This window comes from Bos javanicus, chromosome 13 (assembly GCF_032452875.1).
Source record: "Bos javanicus breed banteng chromosome 13, ARS-OSU_banteng_1.0, whole genome shotgun sequence".
In the NCBI taxonomy this organism is placed as follows: Eukaryota; Metazoa; Chordata; class Mammalia; order Artiodactyla; family Bovidae; genus Bos; species Bos javanicus.
Genome location: NC_083880.1, coordinates 24,288,695 through 24,312,350, shown reverse-complemented (window position 1 = coordinate 24,312,350; position 23,656 = coordinate 24,288,695). Strand labels below are relative to the sequence as shown.

Genomic DNA, 23,656 nt, shown 5'->3' with positions numbered 1-23,656 from the left:
TGACTCATTCCTCCTGGGAGGAATCTATTAACCTGACCACTGTGGGCATGGATGGAACATAGGAACAATCACAGCTGAAGATCCAAATATCTGCTGCTACTGCTAAGTCACTTTAGTCATGTCCGACTCTGTGCGACCCCATAGACAGCAGCCCACCAGGCTCCCCAGTCCCTGGGATTCTCCAGGCAAGAACACTGGAGTGGGTTGCCATTTCCTTCTCCAATGATGAAAGTGAAAAGTGAAAGCGAAGCCGCTCAGTCGTGTCCAACTCGCAGCGACCCCAGGGACTGCAGCACCAGGCTCCTCCATCCATGGGATTTTCCAGGCAAGAGTACTGGAGTGGGGTGCCATTGCCTTCTCCAAATATCTAGTCACTTCCAAATGGAAAAAGGAGGTTAAAGAATCTGTTCCTAGTACCAGGTCATTCATTTTCATACTAGAAGTAACCTATAGACAAAGCCCAATTCTAAAATAGACTTTTTAAAAATTGAAGTATAGTTGATTTACAATGTTGTGTTAATTTCTGGTGTACAGCAAAGTGATTCAGTTATTATTTATATACATATGTGGTGGTGGTGGGGGTGGGGTGCTTCCCAGGTGACTCAGTGGTAAAGAATCCACCTGTCAATGCAGGAGACATAGGAGACTCAAGTTCTATCCCTGGGTGGGGAAGATGCCCTGGAGGAGGGCATGACAACCCATTTCAGTATTCTTGCCTGGCAAATCCCATGGACAAAGGAGCCTGGCAGGCTACAGTCCATGGGGTCGCAAAGAGATGGACATGACTTGCGACTGAGCACACACACACACGTGTATATGTATATACACGTGTGTGTATATATATGTATATACACACACATATATATAACTGAACATATACACAGTGTATATATATTGTTCTTTTTCAGGTTCTTTTACATTATAAGTTATTACCAGATATTGACTATAGTTGTTCCCTGTAATATAAGTAGGTCTTTATTGTTTATTTTACATGTGCTAGTGAGTATCTGTTTAATCCCAAACTTCTAATTTATCTCTCCCCACCTCTTGCCTTTAGTAATCATGTTTGTTTTCTATGTCTGAGTCTATATTTGTTTTGTAAATAAGTTCATTTGTATCATTTTTTAAGATTCTATGTATAAGTGATATCATAGACAAAATAAACAACATACTATAAATGTCATTTAGAAACTGCTGTGATGCTAAGTGTTTTGGGGACAAATAAGGTTTGTGAGAAAGATATTTAAAGATATTTCACAAGAAATATAAATTTTGGTTTCATGCTTCAAAAGGCTTACAATCCAAAATCACTTTCTTTTTAAATTTTTTTCCACAATTTTCACTTTAGGATGATTTTTAAAATCCAAGTTGCTGCAAGACATCAAAGAACTTAAGAACATTGGCAAGATGATATTATTTCTAATTTTTAGCTAAATTTACATAGCAAAATGAACCTTGCTGTGCTTCGCAAGTAGCGCTAGTAGTAAAAAAAAAAAAAAAAGCCTGCCTGCCAATACAGGAGACATAAGAGACATGGGTTTAATTCCTGGGTTGGGAAAATCTCCCGGAGGAGGGCATGGCAACCCAGTCCAGTATTCTTGCCTCAAGAATCCCATGGACAGAGGAGCCTAATGGGCTATAGTCCATGGGGTCACAAAGAGTCATACATGACTGAAGCGACTTAGCATGCACACATGTGAGAAACTTGCTAAGGATTTTTAATAATTGACTCCCCCAAAGTGTTCCAAAACTGGTCTATATATACAATAGTCTCTTCTCTTTCTGTTTTTTTCTCTTCTCAACCAAAGATTACAATTTTAAAGATATTTCTTTTTATTTATTTATTTGGCTGTGCTGGGTCTTAGTTGCAGCATGCAGGATCTTTAGTTGCAACATATGGGATCTAGTTCCCTGACCAGGGATCAAACCCAGGCCTCTTGCATTGAGAGCTCAGAGTCTTAACCACTGGGCCACCAAGGGAGTCCTCATATAAACGTTTAAATGGTTTATTTGTCGAGGGGAACAAAAAGGGAGTGGGAGCAGGCTGTAGAGGGATAGAAAAATGCATGCAAATATGTGTGCATACATACAAACCAACAAGAGAGAAGCCTTGAATAGGGAAAAAGTCACTTAAATTCCCAGGTGCACCCACAGACCTCAGACCTCTTTTTTATAATAATGCGTGGTGTGCTTTTGGTCATTTTCACCAGCATATTTTTAAAGTCATGATTTACCGTGCAGTATATGATGTTGGTGGCCGTTCTGCTTCTGTGCTGCTGCTTCTGAACTCCTAGAAGAGATGCTTTTGTGTTTTCATTCTTTAGTTCCTGGGAACCAGGACCACTACTGTGTAGCTTCCAGGAACTGAGTGGTGCTGGGGATGACCTTGTGATACCTGGCCAGTTACAAGGAGTGAATCCCAAATGGCTTAGGGAGAATCAAAAGAAAGTAGAGTCACAAGAGACATTGAGGAAAACATTTTTGCTTGAATTTTCTCACAAAGTAGCCTGAATTAGGAAGGGATCCATTCCTTGTGGTTCAGTGGGGAAAAAATCCACCTGCAATGCAGGAGTTGCAGGAGATTCAGGTTCGATCCCTGGATCAGGAAGATCTCCTGGAGGAGGAAATGGCAACCCTCTCCAGTATTCTTTCCTGGGAAATCCCATGGACAGAGGAGCCTGGAAGGTATCAGTCCATAGGGTCACAAAGAGTCTGACATTCCTTGGGTTTAAAGGAAATTATTTCCCCAGTGATATTTGAGCAATTAAGTTAGAAGCATAATTTTCATATCTCAGTTAACTAAGGACTGAAGAGCATTCTACCTCCATTTGAGTTGATCTTGATTTCCCCCGGATAACAATGGTACGTACCCTTTGTGTCTTTCAGAAAGTTAAACCTTTATTTGTGCAATCCAAAACGAACTTGGCAACAGTGACGACATCTGCTACAAGTGTTGATCATTCGCCTTCGGTAGGTAGATTACTTTTTTCCTATTCAACATTTAATCAGTCAGTATTATTCAGCGTCAGTAATTAAACGTCTCGTTTTACCTACAGGTAGACATCAAGTATGAAGATGTAGGCAGCAATCAGATTTCCCTCCCACTTTCACCACAAGGTAAGAATCCTTATTGTTGGAGAAACAGTGCACACACACAGGATGGGCAATGAATCCAGATTAGCAGCACTTTCCTTTGTCGTACTGAGATGGTTGGTTTCTGGGTGAATGCATGGCTTTTTTCCCAGCCACTTTATAAGACTAATGCATTGATACGATGAATAAAAGAATGTTAATATGTATTTCTGAATATTGATCTCTGTTTATTGAAAATGAGAGTCATACATCAAAACTAGAAACTGTCTCGGTTGGAATCCTGTTTCTTTTTTTTTTTTAAACTGCCAACAAACCTGAGGCTCCTGTTAAATTCTTAGTTTCCAGTTTAATAATAGAAGAAAAATCTGACCATTTCTAGCATTCTTTTATCTCCCATCAGTCCTTGCAGGGCCTCAAATTGGACTGTTTGGGAGGTGGAGGTACATTTTGTTCACAAGTTTCTATACGTCTTTAGGAGGCTTGCTTTTCTCTAATGAACATGTATTAACAAAATGCAATGTTCTTCATTTGAATTATAGATAGTAATCAAGAGGTTCAGTAATTTCTGATTTTCATTTCTTGGAATCTTTAAAAGTAAAGTTTTATCATGAATATTTATACAGGGAGGAAGTGTGTGAAATGAGTTTAAATCCTAGACCCTAATTTTAAAATCATCTACTTTTTGAAAACAAGATTGAGAAAGGAACCTCTCTCCTGGGCCTCCACGCAATGGAGAGACTTCTGTAGTGTTTACAGATGTAGGTAGTATCTTTTCCAGAGGTGCCTGCCTGGGTGCTGGGAATCTTTTGGCAGCCACAGTCCTCTCTGCTTCCTGGACTGACATTTTTGATCATAGTAACACCCAGATATGCATATGACACCACCCTAATAGCAGAAGGTGAAGAGAACCTAAAGAGCATCTTGATGCAGGTAAAAGAGGAGAGTGAAAAAGCTGGCTTAAAACTCAACATTAAAAAAACTATGATCATGGTATCCAGTCCCATCACTTCATGGCAAATAGATAGGGGGAAAAAAAATGAAAACAGTGACAGTTTCTATTTTCTTGAGCTCCAAAATCACTACAGACAGTAACTGCAACCATGAAATTAAAAGGCACTTGCTCCTTAGAAGAAAAGCTATGACAGACCTAGACAGTTTATTCAAAAGCAGAGACATCACTTTGCTGACAAAGGTCCATGTAGTGAAAGCTATGGGTTTTCCAGTAGTCATGTATGGATGTGAGAGTTGGACCATAAAGAAGGCTGAGTGCTGAAGAATTGATGCTTTCGAACTGTGGTGCTGGAGAAGACTATGGAGAGTCCCTTGGACAGCAAGGAGATCAAATCAGTCAATCCTAAAGGAAATCAACCCTAAATATTCATTGGAAGGACTGATGTTAAAGCTGAAGCTCCAATACTTTGGCCACCAGATGTAAAGAACCAACTCATTGGAAAAGATGCTGGAAAAGATTGAGGGAAGGAGGAGTAGGGGCGACAGAGGTTAAAATGGTCGGATGGCATCATTGACTCAATGGACATGAGTTTGAGCAAACTCCAGAAAAAGGTGAAGGACAGGGAAGCCTGGCATGCTGCAGTCCATGGGGTTGCAGAGTTGGACATGACTGAGTGACTGAACAATGACGACACCCAGACTGGATTCTATAGTGGCTGCTGGCTTAAAGCATGGCAACCTTTTAAAGATATCGGCTTTTTTTTTTTTTTTGCCACACCATATGGCTTGGAGATCTTAGTTCCCTCACCAGGGATCAGACCCAGGTCCCTGCTGTGGAAACGCAGAGTCCTAACCACTGGACCACCAGAGAAGTCCCTAAAGATGTCAGCATTTAAATAAAGGGCTAGATCTGTAGACTGTTGGAAATTCCAATCCCTACAGTAAGTTATTTCTAAAATATCATAATGGGGAAGAAAGAATATACTCAATCTCATTTTGGTATTGACCATCTGGTGATGTCCATATGTAAGGTCATCTCTTCTGTTGTTGGAAGAGGGTGTTTTCTATGACCAGTGCATTCTCTTGGCAAAACTCTGTCAGCCTTTGCCCTGCTTCATTTTGTACTCCAAGGCCAAACTTGCCTGTTACTCCAGGTATCTCTTGATTTCCTGCTTTTGCATTCCAGTCCCCTATGATGAAAAGGACATCTTTTTTTGTGTGTTAGTTCTAGAAGGTCTTGTAGGTCTTCATAGAACTGTTCAACTTCAGCTTCTTCAGCATTAGTGGTTGGAGCAGGCTTGAATTACTGTGATATTGAATGGTTTGCCTTGGAAATGAACCAAGATCATTCTGCTGCTGCTAAGTCGCTTCAGTCGTGTCCGACTCTGTGCGGCCCCATAGACGGCAGCCCACCAGGCTCCCCGTCCCTGGGATTCTCCAGGCAAGATCACTGGAGTGGGTTGCCATTTCCTTCTCCAATGCATGAAAGTGAAAAGTGAAAGTGAAGTAGCTCAGTCGTGTCCGACTCTAGCGACCCCATGGACTGCAGCCTACCAGGCCCCTCCGTCCATGGGATTTTCCAGGCAAGAGTACTGGAGTGGGTTGCCATTGCCTTCTCCGAAGATCATTCTACTGTTTTTGAAACTACACCCAAGTACTGCATTTCAGGCTCTCTTGTTGACTATGGGACTACTCCATTTCTTGTAAAGGATTCTTGCCAACAGTAGTAGATATAATGGTCATTTGAGTTAAATTCACCCATTCCTGTCCATTTTAGTTCACTGACTTCTAAAATGTTGATGTTCACTCTTGCCATCTCCTGCTTGACCACTTCTGATTTACTTTGATTCATGAACCTAACTTTCCAGGTTCCTATGCACTATTGTTCTTTACCGCATGAGACTTTACTTCCACCACCAGTCACATCCACAAAAGGGCATTGTTTCCGCTTTGGCTCAGCCTCTTCATTCCTTCTGGAGCTATTTTTCCACTCTTCTCCAGTAGCATATTGGGCACCTACCAACCTGGGAGGGGGGTCATCTTTCAGTGTCATATCTTTTTGCCTTTTCATACTGTTCATGGGGTTCTCAAGGCAAGAATGCTGAAGTGGTTTGCCATTTCCTTCTCCAGTGGACCATGTTTTGTCAGAACTCCCCACCATGACCCATCCATCTTGGGTGGCCCTACTTGGCATGGTTCATAGTTTCATTGAGTTAGGCAAGGTTTAGGTCCATGTGATCATATGGACTGAGCACCAAAGGCTGAGCATGGAAAAACTGATGCCTTGAAACTGTGGGGCTGGAGAAGACTCTTGAGAGTCCCTTGGACTGCAAAGAGATCAAACCAGTCAATCTTAAAGGAAATCAACCCTGAATATTCACTGGAAAGACTGATCTGAAGTGGAAGCTACCATACTTTGGCCAACTGATGCAAAGAGCTGACTCAATGGAAAAGACCCTGATACTGGGAAAGATTGAAGGCAGTAGGGGAAGGGGAAGACAGAGGATGAGATGGTTGGATGGCATCACCGACTCAATGGACGTGAGTTTGAGCAAGCTCCAAGAGATGGTGAAGGACAGGGAAGCCTGGGGAAGAGAGACTTTCATGATTTATCATTAAAATGTAAATTGTTAAATTTGCAATCTTTGTTCTACCTGACATTTTAATTAGAGCCTTCAGTTAAGTTCAGTTCAGTCGCTCAGTTGTGTCTGACTCTTTGTGACCCCATGAATTGCAGCACACCAGGCCTCCCGGTCCATCACCAACTCCTGGAGTTCACTCAAACTCATGTCCATCGAGTCGGTGATGCCATCCAGACATCTCATCCTCTGTCATCCCCTTCTCCTCCTGCCCCCAATCCCTCCCAGCATCAGGGTCTTTTCCAATGAGTCAGCTCTTCACATGAGGTGGCCAAAGTACTGCAGTTTCAGCTTTAGTATCATTCCTTCCAAAGAAATCCCAGGGCTGATCGCCTTTAGGATGGACTGGTTGGATCTCCTTGCAGTCCAAGGGACTCTCAAGAGTCTTCTCCAACACCACAGTTCAAAAGCATCAATTCTTCAGCACTCAGCTTTCTTCACAGTCCAACACTCACATCCATACATGACCACTGGGAAAACCATAGCCTTGACTAGACGAACCTTTGTTGGCAAAGTAATGTCTCTGCTTTTGAATATGCTATCTAAGTTGGTCATAACTTTCCTTCCAAGAGGTAAGTGTCTTTTGATTTCATGGCTGCAATCACCATCTGCACTGATTTTGGAGCCCCAGAAAATAAAGTCTGACACTGTTTCCACTGTTTCCCCATCTATTTCCCATGAAGTGGTGGGACCAGATGCCATGATCTTTGTTTTCTGAATGTTGAGCTTTAAGCCAACTTTTTCACTCTCCTCTTTTGACTTTCATCAAGAGGCTTTTTAGTTCCTCTTCACTTTCTGCCATAAGGGTGGTGTCATCTGCATATCTGAGGTTATTAATATTTCTCCCGGCAGTCTTGATTCCCGCTTGTGCTTCTTCCAGCCCAGCATTTCTCATGATGTACTCTGCATATAAGTTAAAAAAGCAGGGTGACAATATACAGCCTTGGCATACTCCTTTTCATATTTGGAACCAGTCTGTTGTTCCATGTCCAGTTCTAATTGTTGCTTCCTGACCTGCATATAGGTTTCTCAAGAGGCAGATCAGGTGGTCTGGTATTCCCATCTCTTTCAGAATTTTCCACAGTTTATTGTGATCCACACAGTCAAAGGCTTTGGCATAGTCAATAAAGCAGAAATAGACATCTTTCTGGAACTCTCTTGCTTTTTCCATGATCCAGCGGATGTTGGCAATTTGGTTTCTGGTTCCTCTGCCTTTTCTAAAACCAGCTTGAACATCTGGAAGTTCACGGTTCACATATTGCTGAAGCCTGGCTTGGAGAATTTTGAGCATTACATTACTAGTGTGTGAGATGAGTGCAATTGGTGGTTGTTTGAGCATTCTTTGGCATTGCCTTTCTTTGGGATTGGAATGAAAACTGACCTTTTCCAGTCCTGTGGCCACTGCTGAGTTTTCCAAATTTGCTGGCATATTGAGTGCAGCACTTTCACAGCATCATCTTTCAGGATTTGGAATAGCTCAACTGGAATTCCGTCACCTCCACTAGCTTTGTTTGTAGTGATGCTTCCTAAGGCCCACTTGACTTCACATTCCAGGATGTCTGGCTCTAGGTCAGTGATCATACCATCATGATTATCTTGGTCATGAAGATCTTTTTTGTACAGTTCTTCTGTGTATTCTTGCCACTTCTTCTTAATATCTTCTGCTTCTGTTAGGTCCATACCATTTCTGTCCTTTATCGAGCTCATCTTTGCATGAAATGTTCCTTTGGTATCTCTGATTTTCTTGAAGAGATCTCTAGTCTTTCCCATTCTGTTGTTTTCCTCTATTTCTTTGCATTGATCGCTGAGGAAGGCTTTCTTATCTCTTCTTGCTATTCTTTGGAACTCTGCATTCAGATGCTTATATCTTTCCTTTTCTCCTTTGCTTTTCACTTCTCCTCTTTTCACAGCTATTTGTAACGCCTCCCCAGACAGCCATTTTGCTTTTTTGCATTTCTTTTCCATGGGGGTGGTCTTGATCCCTGTCTCCTGTACAGTGTCACAAACCTCCATCCATAGTTCATCAGGCACTCTATCAGATCTAGTCCCTTAAATCTATTTCTCACTTCCACTGTATAATCATAAGGGATTTGATTTAGGTCATACCTGAATGGTCTAGTAGTTTTCCCTACTTTCTTCAATTTAAGTCTGAATTTGGCAATAAGGAGTTCATGATCTGAGCCACAGTCAGCTCCCAGTCTTGTTTTTGCTGACTGTATAGAGCTTCTCCATCTTTGGCTGCAAAGAATATAATCAATCTCTTTTCCATGTTGACCATCTGGTGATGTCCATGTGTAGAATCTTCTCTTGTGTTGTTGGAAGAGGGTGTTTGCTATGACCAGTGTGTTCACTTGGCAAAACTCTATTAGCCTTTGCCCTGCTTCATTCCATATTCCAAGGCCAAATTTGCCTGTTACTCCAGGTGTTTCTTGACTTCCTACTTTTGCATTCCAGTCCCCTATAATGAAAAGGACATCTTTTTTGGGTGTTGGTTCTAAAAAGTATTGTAGGTCTTCATAGAACCGTTCAACTTCAGCTTCTTCAGCTGAACACATAAATGCCAGGAGGAAATTGAATTATGAATTTACTAATTCAAAAAGTAAATGAATTTTTTTTCATTGGAAAGCTGTCTTTCATGGTTATGGGGATGGAACAATATGCACACTAGTTGTTCAAAAGGCCAAACAGTCTTCACAAAACAAGGCACTCCAAGCTTCTCAGGTGCTTTAGAAGGTGGAGAAACCCCTCCAGGCCCCTAGGAAATAGTTCAGTACATTATCAGTGTTTTCAAGCACTAATTCACAAATTCATTGTCTAGGAGGTGTTTAGCTACATGACTCATGTGAACCAATAGACAAATCATTACTTTCTATAACATGAGGGTGACTGTAACCTATCTGGTGACAGAAGCCAAACTGAGCCCTTCAAAGTCACTGTGTTATTGAGGTCCGTATTTTAAATTACATAAATGGAAAATTAATATTTTAAATACCCTATGGAATACTTATCCTCCCTGTTACCAGAATCCTCAGTGTTGCTTTAAAGATAGAGGTTTTTATATTGTATATTTATACAGTAAGATACTTCTGAAAATTATGGATAACTAACATTTAATGGGTGTAGGTACTATTCTAATGAGCTTCCCTGGTGGCTCAGTGGTAAAGAATCCACCTGCCAATGCAGGAGACACAGGTTTGATTCCTGGATTAGAAAGATCCCCTGGAGAAGGAAATGGCAACCCACTCCAGCATTCTTGCCTGGGAAATCCCATGGACAGAGGAGCCTGGTGGGCTATAGTCTGGGATAGCGAAGAGTTGGACATGACTTAGCGACTAAACAACAACCAACTATTCTAAATGCTTTTCAGGTTTTAGCTCTAACCCTCACAAAAACCCTGTAAGGTCAGCACTCTTGCCTTCTCAAGTCTATAAAGGAGACAGTTGGATACAGAGGGGCCTAGTAGGCTGCCAAGGTTATGACTGCAAATAAATAGATTATTATTTCTACAAAAAAGGCTGGGTTCAAACTCAGACTATGTGGCCCCAGGGGCCAGGTTTGTCACCAGTCAATTATACTGACTTACTCCAAGACACATGCATGACAGTGTGTGGTCTCATTTTCAACAACACACAAAGGGAAAACGTGATGTAGCAGAAAGGCTTTGCAGGTGGACAGGCTTTGGTTCCCATCTCATTCCGGCCACTTACTGCCTGGGTGACTTCATCTCAGCTCCTTCTGCTGTGTAAAATGGAGGTGGTTACTCTAACTCCTAGCTTTGTTATGAGGATTAAATGAGGTGACTTGCCTAGCTAACCCCATCCCTACTTTTCCTCCTGACCTCTGGATAATATAATCCCTGGGTTCTGAAAATAAAGTCTGGCAAACCTGCTTTTTAACCCATTACATGAGAATTATAATGTTCTCAGAAGTAGGCTAGTGATTTAAAAGAACTGGTGTCTCTTTTAATTCTATGTCCACCATGCATAAGAAAGAATAATGTTTGTTTGTCATTAGTATCAAATCATACTGTAGACATTTTGAAAAGGGCAAAATAAAACATAAAACATAACTTAAAATCGCATCAGAGCATATATACTTCCCAAGCAAATTGAAATTTACTCTTTGTTATGTTGCAAGCTTTACTCCAAAAAATTCTAGTGTGAAGCAGAGAGTTGCTCTTGCAAGAAAGAAAATTTAAGAGATAAAGAAATCTTCATGAATATAAAGAAATTTTTAAAAATGAGGTACGATACTATTGGCAGAATTTCAAAGCAGTCTTTTTTACACAGTAGTAATTATCCCAGGAGATCCCAGGTAACATTATTAATTTGTTTGCTACTTAGCTGTGATAAAATTTGGGATCTGAGCAGTCCATTGTGTACTGTGCACGGCCACGGATTTTATGTACTTAAGAAGACCTTTCTCACAGTCCAGTAATTAGGTGCTATTGACATTGTAATCTTCGAAAATGTTCCTAATGGGCCCCAAAGACACGAATCTCATTGATAAAACCTCAAAGTAACAGTGACCCTTTAAGTGGCTTGTCGGTAAGAGAAACCTCAAACATAAATATCTGAAACGCAGGAGAAACCCAAATTTAAACCTAGATTACATTGTATTGTTAATTCTCTGAGACTTTTAGTGAAGAAACATGGAAAAGATGATCTTAAAGGTTTTTAAAGAATGGTAGAATAATTGTAGTACATTGGATAGGTTTTTTAAATATTTCTTTTCATCCTTTGAAACTTTAGACCTGAAAAGTGTTTCATTCTTAAGTAATTGTGGTATGCACCAAAAGTGGAGTTCACTTCCCCCGTTTTTGTTTTAAACACAAAAATAATTTTAAAAATCACACAAGAGAAGTAACTTAAAAGATAAAAAGGAAAGCATTTTAGGCATAAGTGTTAGCATTGTTTTACATATTCTTTCTAGACTTCAGCTGTAATTAATATAATTTAGTAAGGTATTCATATTCAAATGCATATTTTATAATATTGCTACATATATACATTCCTACACAAGCAATATACATAGCTGATGGTATGTAACATCACTTCACATGTAACTGATGTCTATTAAAAATGTTAAAAAGGGACTAACCTGATTTACTAAATATAATGTTTTAACCTATCTATTAATGTTTATGATGTCACTGCCACCAACTTTTCTACTACTTCCCTTATTGTCACCAATTACTTATAATTCAGATGTTCTATTTCTAGGTTATATATGTCATCCTTGTCTTTTAGATTTGGGCTGACTCTTCACTACATTTTTCCTGGGAATTTTCTTTGCTCTTTATGCCTTTGTTCTTTTTGATACTTTCTATTTGAGGCATGAGATTTAAGATATTGAATGACAAATTGAAGTCTGGAAGACCAACAGTGTGTCTCTTAACATACCTTTCCAAATACAGGGAATTTTCAATGGCATAGGGAAGAGTCAAGATGACTAATTGGATTTGAGAATTAATCACAAAAATCCAAAGTTTTCTTTCTAACTGAAGCTTTGTCGACTGATCAAATAGGGGATTGCGACATGTGAAAAATTAAAATGGATAATCCATGCTTTGAAAGCAAAAGGCAAAGAAGAAAGGGAAAGATATATCCATCTGAATGCAGAGTTTCAAAGAATAGCAAGGAGAGATAAACCTTCTTAAGTGAACAATGCAAAGAAATAGAGGAAAACAATAGAATGGGAAAGCCTAGAGATCTCTTCAAGAAAATTGGAGATATCAAGGGAACATGTGTGCTCACTCAGTTGTATGCAACTCTGCAACAGTATGGACTGTAGCCCACCAGGCTCCCCTGTCCATGGAACTGTCCAGGCAAGAATACTAGAGTGGATCGCCATTTCCTCCTCCAGGGGATCTTCCCAACCCAAGGATCAAACCCAAGTCTCTGGTGTGTCCCTGTATTGGCAGGCGAATTCTTTACCACTGCATCACCTGGGAAGCCTGCTTTTAAGTATATGTAGACAGAATTTCCTCAGACAGTAAAGAATCTGCCTGCAATGCAGAAGACTGGGCTCGATCCCTGGGTTGGGAAGATCCCCTGGAGGATAGCATGGCAACCCACTTCAGTATTCTTGCCTGGAGAATCCCCATGGACAGAGGTGCCTGGTGGGCTACAGTCCAAGGGGTCACAGAGTCAGACACGATTGAGTGACTAAGCACAGGCAGAATTTCACTGAATAAATGCCACAAAGCATATACCTAATTATGCCCCAAACTGGTACTCAGAGGTCTCCAAAACATGAAGCATAAGGCAAGAATACTTTCTGGTGTGTTATTCATTTATTGGGCCATGAATTGGATTCCAGCTGCCTCTCTGGATCCTGTGGCCACTGATTTCATCCCAAACCCCAGAGACTCATTGCTGCCCAGCTACTTAAGAGTCATTATAAACCATATAAGCCTTTTATGGTGGTTAACAAAATATTGAGAAAGGTTTTAGGTAGTGTAGAGTGGGTATTAAATTTTAAATTTAGTAATGTTTCTGTTAGAGAAATGGCAAAATGTTGCAAGATATTATGTATGGATTCACACAAATTCATGGACATATCAAGTACACTCTTAAGTGAACTGGGAGTGCCATCTTTGTGAAAGGTTGTTGCTGAACCATGAAAAGACGCCAGGATTCTTGGCCTCCGGAGGAGAAGAATTCAATCTGAGGCCACAGACAAGGCTTGATTGCTCAGAGTTTTTGTGTAATAAAGTTTTATTAAAGTATAAAGGAGATATAGAAAGCTTCTGACAGAGGCATCAGAAGGGGGCAGAAAGAGTACCCCCTTGCTAGTGTTAGCAATGGAATTATATACTCCAGTTAGTCATTACAATGAATCAAAAGAATGTCTGGAGTTTGTAAAGACCTCAGCAGACCTACTCCCATAATTTACATTTTAAGATTTAACTTATATGCAGAATGCATCATGAGAAACGCTGGGCTGGAAGAAGCACAAGCTGGAATCAAGATTGCCGGGAGAAATATCAATAACCTCAGATATGCAGATGACACCACCCTTATAGGCAGAAAGTGAACAGGAACTAAAGAGCCTCTTGATGAAAGTGAAAGAGGAGGGTGAAAAAGTTGGCTTAAAGCTCAACATTCAGAAAACAAAGATCATGGCATCTGGTCCCATCACTTCATGGGAAATAGATGGGGAAACAGTGGAAACAGTGTCAGACTTTATTTTCTGGGGCTCCAAAATCAGCGCAGATGGTGATTGCAGCCATGAAATTAAAAGACGCTTACTCCTTGGAAGGAAAGTTATGACAACCTAGATAGCATGTTCAAAAGCAGAGATATTACTTTGCCAACAAAGGTGCATCTAGTCAAGGTTATAGTTTTTCCTGTGGTCATGTATGGATGTGAGAGTTGGACTGTGAAGAAAGCTGAGCACCAAAGAATTGATGCTTTTGAACTGTGGTGTTGGAGAAGACTCTTGTGAGTCCCTTGGACTGCAAGGAGATCCAACCAGTCCATCCTAAAGGATATCAGTCCTGGGTGTTCATTGGAAGGACTGATGCTGAAGCTGAAACTGCAGTACTTTGGCCATCTCATGCGAAGAGTTGACTCACTGGAAAAGACTCTGATGCTGGGAGGGATTGGGGGCAGGAAGAGAAGGGGATGACAGAGGATGAGATGTCTGGATGGCATCACTGACTCGATGGACATGAGTTTGAATGAACTCCAGGAGTTGGTGATGGACAGGGAGGCATGGCGTGCTGTGATTCATGGGATCGCAAGAGTCAGACATGACTGAGCCACTGAACTGAACTGAACTGAAGATAACAGGATTAGCCAGAAGGTCTAGTCCAGAGACTGTCCTCAGGAAGGATACATTATTGTTATATAATCCTAAGGAATGTAGAGGAAAAAGTTTGTCCTTTCTTCCTCCTTGAGAATTCCAGAGCCCTCTGTCCTTGGGGACCCCTAGACTTTTTATCAACCTGCCTAGGAAATGACTCTCTCATTTGTATGTGAAAGATCAGATCAGATCAGATCAGATCAGTCGCTCAGTTGTGTCCGACTCTCTGCAACCCCATGAATCGCAGCACGCCAGGCCTCTGTGTCCATCACCAACTCCTGGAGTTCATTCAAACTCATGTCCATCAAGTCGGTGATGCCATCCAGACATCTCATCCTCTGTCATCCCCTTCTCCTCTTGCCCCCAATCCCTCCCAGCATCAGAGTCTTTTCCAATGAGTCAACTCTTCACATGAGGTGGCCAAAGTACTGGAGTTTCAGCTTTAGCATCATTCCTTCCAAAGAAATCCCAGGCCTGATCGCCTTCAGAATGGACTGGCTGGATCTCCTTGCAGTCCAAGGGACTCTCAAGAGTCTTCTCCAACACCACAGTTCAAAAGCATCAATTCTTCGGCGCTCAGCCTTCTTCACAGTCCAACTCTCATGTCCATACATGACCACAGAAAAAAACCATAGCCTTGACTAGACGAACCTTTGTTGGCAAAGTAGTGTCTCTGCTTTTGAATATGCTATCTAGGTTGGTCATAACTTTCCTTCCAAGGAGTGTCTTTTAATTTCATGGCTGCAGTCACCATCTACAGTGATTTTGGAGCCCAGAAAAATAAAGTCTGACACTGTTTCCACTGTTTCCCCATCTATTTCCCATGAAGTGATGGGACCGGATGCCATGATCTTCATTTTCTGAATGTTGAGCTTTAAGCCAACTTTTTCACTCTCCACTTTCACTTTCATCAAGAGGCTTTTGAGTTCCTCTTCACTTTCTGCCATAAGGGTGGTGTCATCTGCATATCCGAGGTTATTGATATTTCTCCTGGCAATCTTGATTCCAGCTTGTGTTTCTTCCAGTCCAGCGTTTCTCATGATGTACTCTGCATATAAGTTAAATAAGCAGGGTGACAATATACAGCCTTGATGTACTCCTTTTCCTATTTGGAACCAGTCTGTTGTTCCATTTCCAGTTCTAACTGTTGCTTTCTGACCTGCATACAAATTTCTCGAGGCAGATCAGGTGGTCTGGTATTCCCATCTCTTTCAGAATTTTACACAGTTTATTGTGATCCACACAGTCAAAGGCTTTGGCATAGTCAATAAAGCAGAAATAGATGTTTTTCTGGAACTCTCTTGCTTTTTCCATGATCCAGCGGATGTTGGCAATTTGGTTTCTGGTTCCTCTGCCTTTTCTAAAACCAGCTTGAACATCAGGAAGTTCACGGTTCACATACTGCTGAAGCCTGGCTTGGGGAATTTTGAGCATTACTTTACTAGCGTGTGAGATGAGAGCAATTGTGCGGTAGTTTGAGCATTCTTTGGCATTGCCTTTCTTTGGGATTGGAATGAAAACTGACCTTTTCCAGTCCTGTGGCCACTGCTGAGTTTTCCAAATGTGCTGGCATATTGAGTGCAGCACTTTCACAGCATCATCTTTCAGGATTTGGAATAGCTCAATTGGAATTCCATCATCTCCACTAGCTTTGTTCGTAGTGATGCTTTCTAAGGCCCACTTGACTTCACATTCCAGGATGTCTGGCTCTAGGTGAGTGATCACACCATCGTGATTATCTGGGTCGTGAAGCTCTTTTATGTACAGTTCTGTGTATTCTTGCCACCTCTTCTTAATATCTTCTACTTCTGTTGGTCCATACCATGTAAAAGATACCATATGAATATTCCTTTCAGCAGGAGGAACTCCAGGTTTGGAGTTTGAGGGAATAAACTGAGAACTAAAAGCAGATATTTGTAAGTCAGTGTAAAGAAGCATCACAGGACTCTAGTCCTCAGCCTGTCCCATTCCTGGGTGGTTCAGCATCTTTAATGCACGTTCCTCATCTTGAATGAAAAAATCACATGAAAAAAAAAATAGGTCATAGGAAGAAGTAAGTTGTGTACTATTGCATTCTACACAAATGTAAACTAGAGTGACAAAAAATTATAAAGTAATCATTACTTGTGTTCTCATATTAGTAAGAATGCATTGAGGGAAGGCTTATAGGCTTATTTAATTTAGAAACTTTTTTTCTATGAAATATTTCAAATATTCAGACAACAGAAAATTACAAGCTGAATACGCCCTGTGTACGTGTACATTTCGGGGAAGGCAATGACACCCCACTCCAGTAGTCTTGCCTGGAAAATCCCATGGATGGAGGAGCCTAGTGCACTGCAGTCCACGGGGTCGCTAAGAATTGGATACGACTGAGCGACTTCACTTTCACTTTTCACTTTCATGCATTGGAGAAGGAAATGGCAGCCCACTCCAGTGTTCTTGCCTGGAGAATCCCAGGGACGGGGGAGCCTGGTGGGCTGCTGTCTATGGGGTCGCACAGAGTCGGACACGACTGAAGTGACTTAGCAGCAGCATGTGTACATTTTAGGGTATGTGCATACTAAAAAGTATCATTACTTCAGTAATTTGGTAAATTCTGTTTGTCTTAGGGTAGTTTAGCAAGCTATGATGTTCAGGGTTAGCAGTGATTTTTTCCTCCACGTGTTGTTACTATGCCTTTGCCTTTGAGGCCTCTGCTCAGGGTCATTGAAGTGTGTTGTCAATTTATCCACCATTTGTTGTTATTCGATTGAATCCAGGCCCCCTGCATTGGGAGTATGGACTCTTAGCCACTTGGACCACCGGGGAAGTCCCCGAGCCTCACTTAACTTGTGAAATGCTCTCCTCTTTACTCCAAGACACCAACCTGTTCTTGTTCTCCCCTACTTATCAGAGCATCCTTCTAGTCTCTCCTGATTACTCAGTTCTGCCACCAGCTCTGAGTAGTGAGTGTTGGAGTCACTAAGGATTTCATTCTTTGATTCGCTTTTGTTATTCCTCTGCTTAATCCGTCAATAGATGTCTGTGGTTTTTAGGATAGAACTAAATTCTTCAGTTTAGCTTATAAAACCATGCATAATCCCTGCCTCTCTCCTACATGAGCTGCCTAATCTAGTCATAACAAACCACCAACTGTTTGTTTGGAATAGCTATTCCCTGCTATTCCATGCTCTTGTACCCTTCTGTGACTTTATACATGCCTGCACCTAGGTCATAGGTCTTCTGCCTGCTCTTGCTGGGGCTCGCTCATATCCCACAGTTAGCTGGCCATCAGGCTGGGTGTCTGCTGAGATGACAGAGGCAATCATACCTTATATTTCTCATATTGATTAGACAAACCTAGTCTTGCTTTCATGGTGGTGTCAGGGTTCTCAGAAGCAGCAAAAAAGAGCAAGTGCCAATGCACACACAGGTCTGTTGAATCTGATGGCACATTTGCTCCATAAGAGCAAGTCTCGTGACAGAGACCAGTCAACGTGGGAGGCAACGGGAAAGGCCGTGGATGCCAAGGGCCCACACTACTTAACCTCCTAGGTTTCACCTTCTTTTTGTTAATACATTCATTTATTCATTCCTTCCCTAGACTTTATGAGCACCTACTATATTTTTTTAATTGAAGTATTGTTGATTTACAGTGTTGTTAGTTTCTCATGTATAGCGAAGTAATTCAGGTATATATAGGTATATGTGTGTATACATATATATGTATATTCTTTTCCATTATGGTTTATTACAGGAAATTGAATACAGTTCCCTGCGCTATACAGTAGGACCTTATTGCTTATCTGTTTTATATTGTGTTGGCCAAAAGGTTTGTTCGAGTTTTTCCATAAGATATTATGGAAAAACTCAAAATTTTTGGCCAACCCAATATATAGTAGTTTGTATCTGCTAATCCCAAACTCCTATTTATCCCTCCTCCACCTCCTTTCCCCTCTGGTAACCACTCTATGTCTGTGAGTCTGTTTCTGTCTTAGAAATAAATTCAAACTTTGGATTCCACATATAAGTGATATCATAAGGTATTTGTCTTTCTTTGTCTGACTGACTTAGTATGATAGTCTCTAGGTCCTTCTATGTTGCTGAAAATGGCATTATTTCATTCTTTTTTTTTTATAGCTGAGTAATATTCCATTGTATATATGTGCCACGTCTTCTTTATCCACTCGTCTGCTGATGGACACTGAGGTTGCTTCCATGTCTTGGCTAATTGTGAATAGTGCTACTATGAACATTTGGGTGCATGTATCTTTTTGAATTGTTATTTTGTCCAGATATGTGCCGGGGAGTGGAATTGCTGGATCATAGAGGAACTGTGAGCATGTACTACAAACAAAGCCTTGGGCTAGGTACTGAGGATGCAGAGAATCTCCTCAGTGCTTGAAAGACTGACTCCCAAAGACCAGCACATTCAGTAAAAGTAATACCTGTATTTACAGAGGTCCCATGAAGCAGGGTAGACCTGAGAATGCCCCTCCGCATTTGTCACCGTTCCTGCAGCAATGGCTACCTCATGATAATAGGATTAACCTCTTCCTCCATAAAAATCATAAAAAGCCAAAATACAGAAACAATATTTAAAATATTTTCAGTGTGTAAATTTTTTCAAACTGTAATTGGAAAATGACTCTATTTCTTTGGTGGCCTATAAATTCAAGCATGAGATCATGTGAACACAGCATTTCCTCTAAACATCAGATGTGGGTTAGAGGAGCAGTTAATATTTTAATCTTCCCTGCTTGTTTCTAGGAACAAATTTGCTTGCAACTTCAAACTCATATTTCTGCAAATTACAAAGACCAAAAGTGCAAATGAAAAAAATCCCTTTTCAGATAACTATCTGAAGCTTCCATATTAGGTATAATGATTTTTCCCCCCAGGATTAGGACAGATTGCATGGGGAGCCCAGGCTTTCATAAAGAGGAGGGTGGGAATTGACTTGGGCCTTCATTTTCTCACAAAAGGCACAATGCAAAGCACATCTGTGAACATTGCATAATTTGTTATGTTCTACAAAGAGGTGGGTTTTTGTTGTACACATACCAAAGCTATTTGGTACTGTTCACCAATAATCTCTATTCAGGTCCAGAAAAGAAATTGGCCTCAGAAGAGTGAAAGGAGAGTAAATTTTTCTTTAAAAATTAGATACAGATTATCGCTTCAAAATGCAGGAGGGAATTTTACAAGTGACGGTGCACTGATTAGCTTTCCAATGGACATCCAGTCCTTTATGAATCGCATACTAGCTGTGGTCAACTGTGACCAATGTGGTTTATTACTCTCCAGAAGAGCTGAACTGAGATTACCCATCTAATTTAATTGAGAAATGTTGGGTGAACTTGAACTGTTTCATGGACATGAATGACCAGAGAATTTATTTGATAAGACATTAAAGGCTGAATATGGTAACTCTCTCTTTGATGGTTTGATACAGTCATTTCTTTAGTTCATTAGCAAGTCTCTCGTAGATTTTTGTTGTCATTATTATCCTTTGGGTGATTATGTGAGCAGCTGAAATGAAAAATGAATGTTTCTGTACAACATCACTAGAAAAAATTTTAAAACTTACCTTTATTGGTAAATACTCATGACAGTTTTTAATGTAGTCTGAAAAGTGACATCAACTTTCAAGGAAAGGACGCTAACAGTAATGAAATTGTGGGCAAATTAATAAATCCACTGTATTTTCATGTGATAGTCCCTAATTATTTTTAAATGTTGTCTTCTGATTTATTAAAGGGAAAAAAGACTTTAGGAAGCTAACACCCTTCACATTTTCTTTGTAAACTTGGAAACTTCTGTTGATGGCACCTCAATGAAACATTTAAGATCACTTTATCAATTACATAGCACACAAGCCAGCGTCAGATGAAAAGGTGCTTTCTCTTCGTATGTCTGTTAACATTTAACATAAATTCTGCTGTATTCCCAATGACCAGTGCTAAGGTATAATTTGGACATTTGCATCCTTTTTAAAAACTGTATTTAAATACAATAGTTTTAAAACTACTCAGAGAAACTCAGAGATGTAAACTCTTAAGAATAAATGACAAAATCCCACATCATGTTCCTAGTGACTCTTTAAATGGAATTTTTCATTGAAAGTTTGTCGTTAAAATAGGAAGGCCTTTTGGTTGTGCCCATACAAGCATAATAAATTGTATATGTTTGTGATACTGAATGACTCTTGCCCATATGCTGCACTGCAAAGCTACATGAATGAGGCATTTACCAAATCAGGCCCACCACATTAAACAGAAAAACAATCTTTATTCATGGTAACTTATCAGTTTCAATTAATCAACCTTAACAATGGAAATTCTGATGTGTTCAAGCAACTTGAAAGCAATAGGTCATCTTGAGGGCAGCCATGTTGTGTCTTTGTGCCTAAGGTTTCAAACAAAGGGACATCTCCAATAAATATACATGCATATACATACATACATGTGCATATATATACATACCAATGGATGGCCATATCTACGCCAGTTACACCAGCCAGAACGCATGTTAAGTGTTTATGACTTTTATCATAGCAAATCTAATTGTTTTCCTCCTAGTATACTTTTTGAGCTCTGTAAGTGTAAACAAAAGGAAAGAAATTTCCATTGGATGACCATCCTTTCAGTTTCTGTGCTGCTATGTGAATAGCATTGTGCAGACCATTCCAATGGTTTTGAAAAGGGGTAACCATTGGTTTGATTTGGTTACACGGTTTAGTAAAGCACTCCCTCCCACTGCCTTAGGGTCTGTGAAAGGTCTGTGACCTGTTTAGAACTGCCAAGTGAAATGTCATGTCGCCCCTCCCAAATGGGAGTATCTGCATTCATTTGATCAGTATAAAAAATGATTGGGGATGGTGAGAGCAGTGCTTTTGAATTGCAATTTATAGCAGTTTACAAAAATGCACATTGTTGGAAAAGAAAACATGGAAGTGTTTCTTTCTAAATTGCATTACCTGTGAAATGTCATTAGTCTTTTAAGGATATTTACATCCTTTTTTAAAATTATTATTTAGGAGACTTACTTCAACTAAGGAAAATCAGAATTTTATTATATGATCATTTTTTTAAGCTTGCATTTTGGTTCTAGTACCAGAATTTAAGGAACACAATGTGTCCATGTTCTTAGGATAAACATAATTTGTTGTCATTTCCACTTATTCATTCTGTAAGATGATCTTTGCTAATCAGTTGCATTAGTGGAGGATTCCCAATTATCTTTCCCAGATTCTAGAGGAGATTCATTTGCTGGTTGATGTCTTATCTGCTGGATTTCTAATAGGGAATCTGAAACCGCAGGCATATTTAATTCTCCCAGGTCTCCATTATCCCTTCAATGGTTTACTAATGAAACTTCTTCGTTGGATGAATACTTTCTAAATTATGTTACCTGTCGATTCATCTACATGTATGAACAGTTTCACAAAAGAAAATGTTATTTCTTTTCATGAAATGCATACAAGAGTCCATGAACTTTATCCTGAAAGTTAAGGTAGGATGTTCAAGTTCATAAGTCTTTATACAGCCACTTGGGTTTCTGAGGTCTGGAAGTCTTGAAAACTCCATCTCTTCACCTTAGGCAGTGGGTAGAATCGGACATTATTTTGAAGAATTCTATCAGTAAGAAAAGTTATCAGGAAAAAGGCCTCAGAACTTCCCTGGCTGATAATGGGAGGAGAGAAAGAGGAGCCCTGCTTCAGAAAAGACTTGACCCAGATACACTCGCTAGCACTCCACTTTGAACCTCCCAACCATTGAAAGCTGAGCTTGTCACGTTTTTATCTTTGTTCATGTTAAGCCTTGGAATGACAGCCCGGCTCTGTGTTCCCCTCTCCCACTGCCCCGCCGGCCATAAGTGTCCACATTGACACCTACCGGTGACCGCAGGCTGCAAGTCTTTGTTGCCTTCTCCACGCTCCTGGCTTTCACTGGGATTAGCTCAGGGCCTTTGTTCCCCTTCAAAGCTGGAACATCACATCCCATGTTGTGGCTTTCCTGTCTCAGACCCCCAACGCTTTCCTCACAATTTACACACCAGGTAAATGTCCCTCCCTAGGGAGCAGAGAGCCCAGCCTGGGGTGAGGGCTGGGGAGGGCAAAACCTCCCCATCCCCAACTTTAGAACCACCCCCCCAAGTTGATTTTCTTTCCTTCTTACTCAAAATTTTCTATTTCATAAGAAGGAAAGATTGAAAACACAAATGGAAATGTAAACCTGAGCTAGGCCTTGAACCCAAACACAAGTCCCCCCTTGCCTTGTTTTATTCTCTTACAACGGCTCCTAATTCTAGGGCGGTAACTCCGGGAAGATCATTTACTGGCCCTGGTCACAGGCACCTCAGACCATTTCTTCAGTCTGGGACAGCAGGAACACTATCTCAGGGGAGACTTCACCGGCACATGCTCCTTTAAAAGCCTTGGAGGAGCTGACGGCCAGAATGACCTGTCCCACCCTCCCCTCCAATTTACTGAGGAGGGCCCCCAGCCGGGGCCAGGCCTTGGAGAACCCACTAAAAGTGAGGCAAAGAGTGAAAGTGTGTGGGGAGTGGTTTACATACAGTAAGTAAAGCAAATTACACTTCTCTTCATCTCTCCCTCTGTTTAGTGAGGTCAGAAAATCTGGAGGAAGAATCTCAGGAGGAGAAGCAGTCGACGCCCCAGAACACCACAGAGAGCGACACGGACGCTCCCGAGTAGCGGCAAAGAACACTGCGCTGCTCAGAGCGGGGTCTGGGCGGGGCAGAAAGAGGGCCCTTACCACCCTGGCGTAAGGCCTGCCTCCCTGACGAGGGACACTGTCTTCAAGGTGTTTCTAACCTAACTGTTCCGTCTTCAGATGCCGCATACTCATTGGCGCATCGCACTTGAAGAGAACGTGAAGTGCGCTCTCTGTGCGCGCTTTGTGCGCACCTTTCCAAACCCTTCAAGAAACCGCTGGCTGGTGCGTGGTGAGCGGGGCGCACAGACTCTGAGCCGCCGCCGCATCCATCCGGGCACTCCCTGGGCTCAGCGGGTCGCCCCAGCGCCTTAGGGTGGGAAGGAACGAACTTTGATTAAAACTTAAAAGCTTGAGGCACTAACCCTGTGTCATTCCCTCTCTAATCTACCTGAAATCCCTGTAACGCTAAGTCAAACTGATTTGCTGTCTACTCATCCACCA

The 23,656-nt window shown here is 41.1% G+C and overlaps 1 protein-coding gene across 1 annotated transcript in view; it reads left to right on the top strand.

Moving 5' to 3' along the window:
* Positions 1–23,656, top strand: part of C13H10orf67 (chromosome 13 C10orf67 homolog) — a 101,509-nt gene extending 77,853 nt beyond the window's left edge. Inside the window, exons 15-17 of the mRNA XM_061435571.1 lie at positions 2,887–2,974; positions 3,061–3,117; positions 23,102–23,656. Of these exons, the coding sequence (XP_061291555.1) occupies positions 2,887–2,974; positions 3,061–3,117; positions 23,102–23,193 (237 nt within the window). The 3' untranslated portion in view covers positions 23,194–23,656. The remainder of the gene's footprint in view (positions 1–2,886; positions 2,975–3,060; positions 3,118–23,101) is intronic.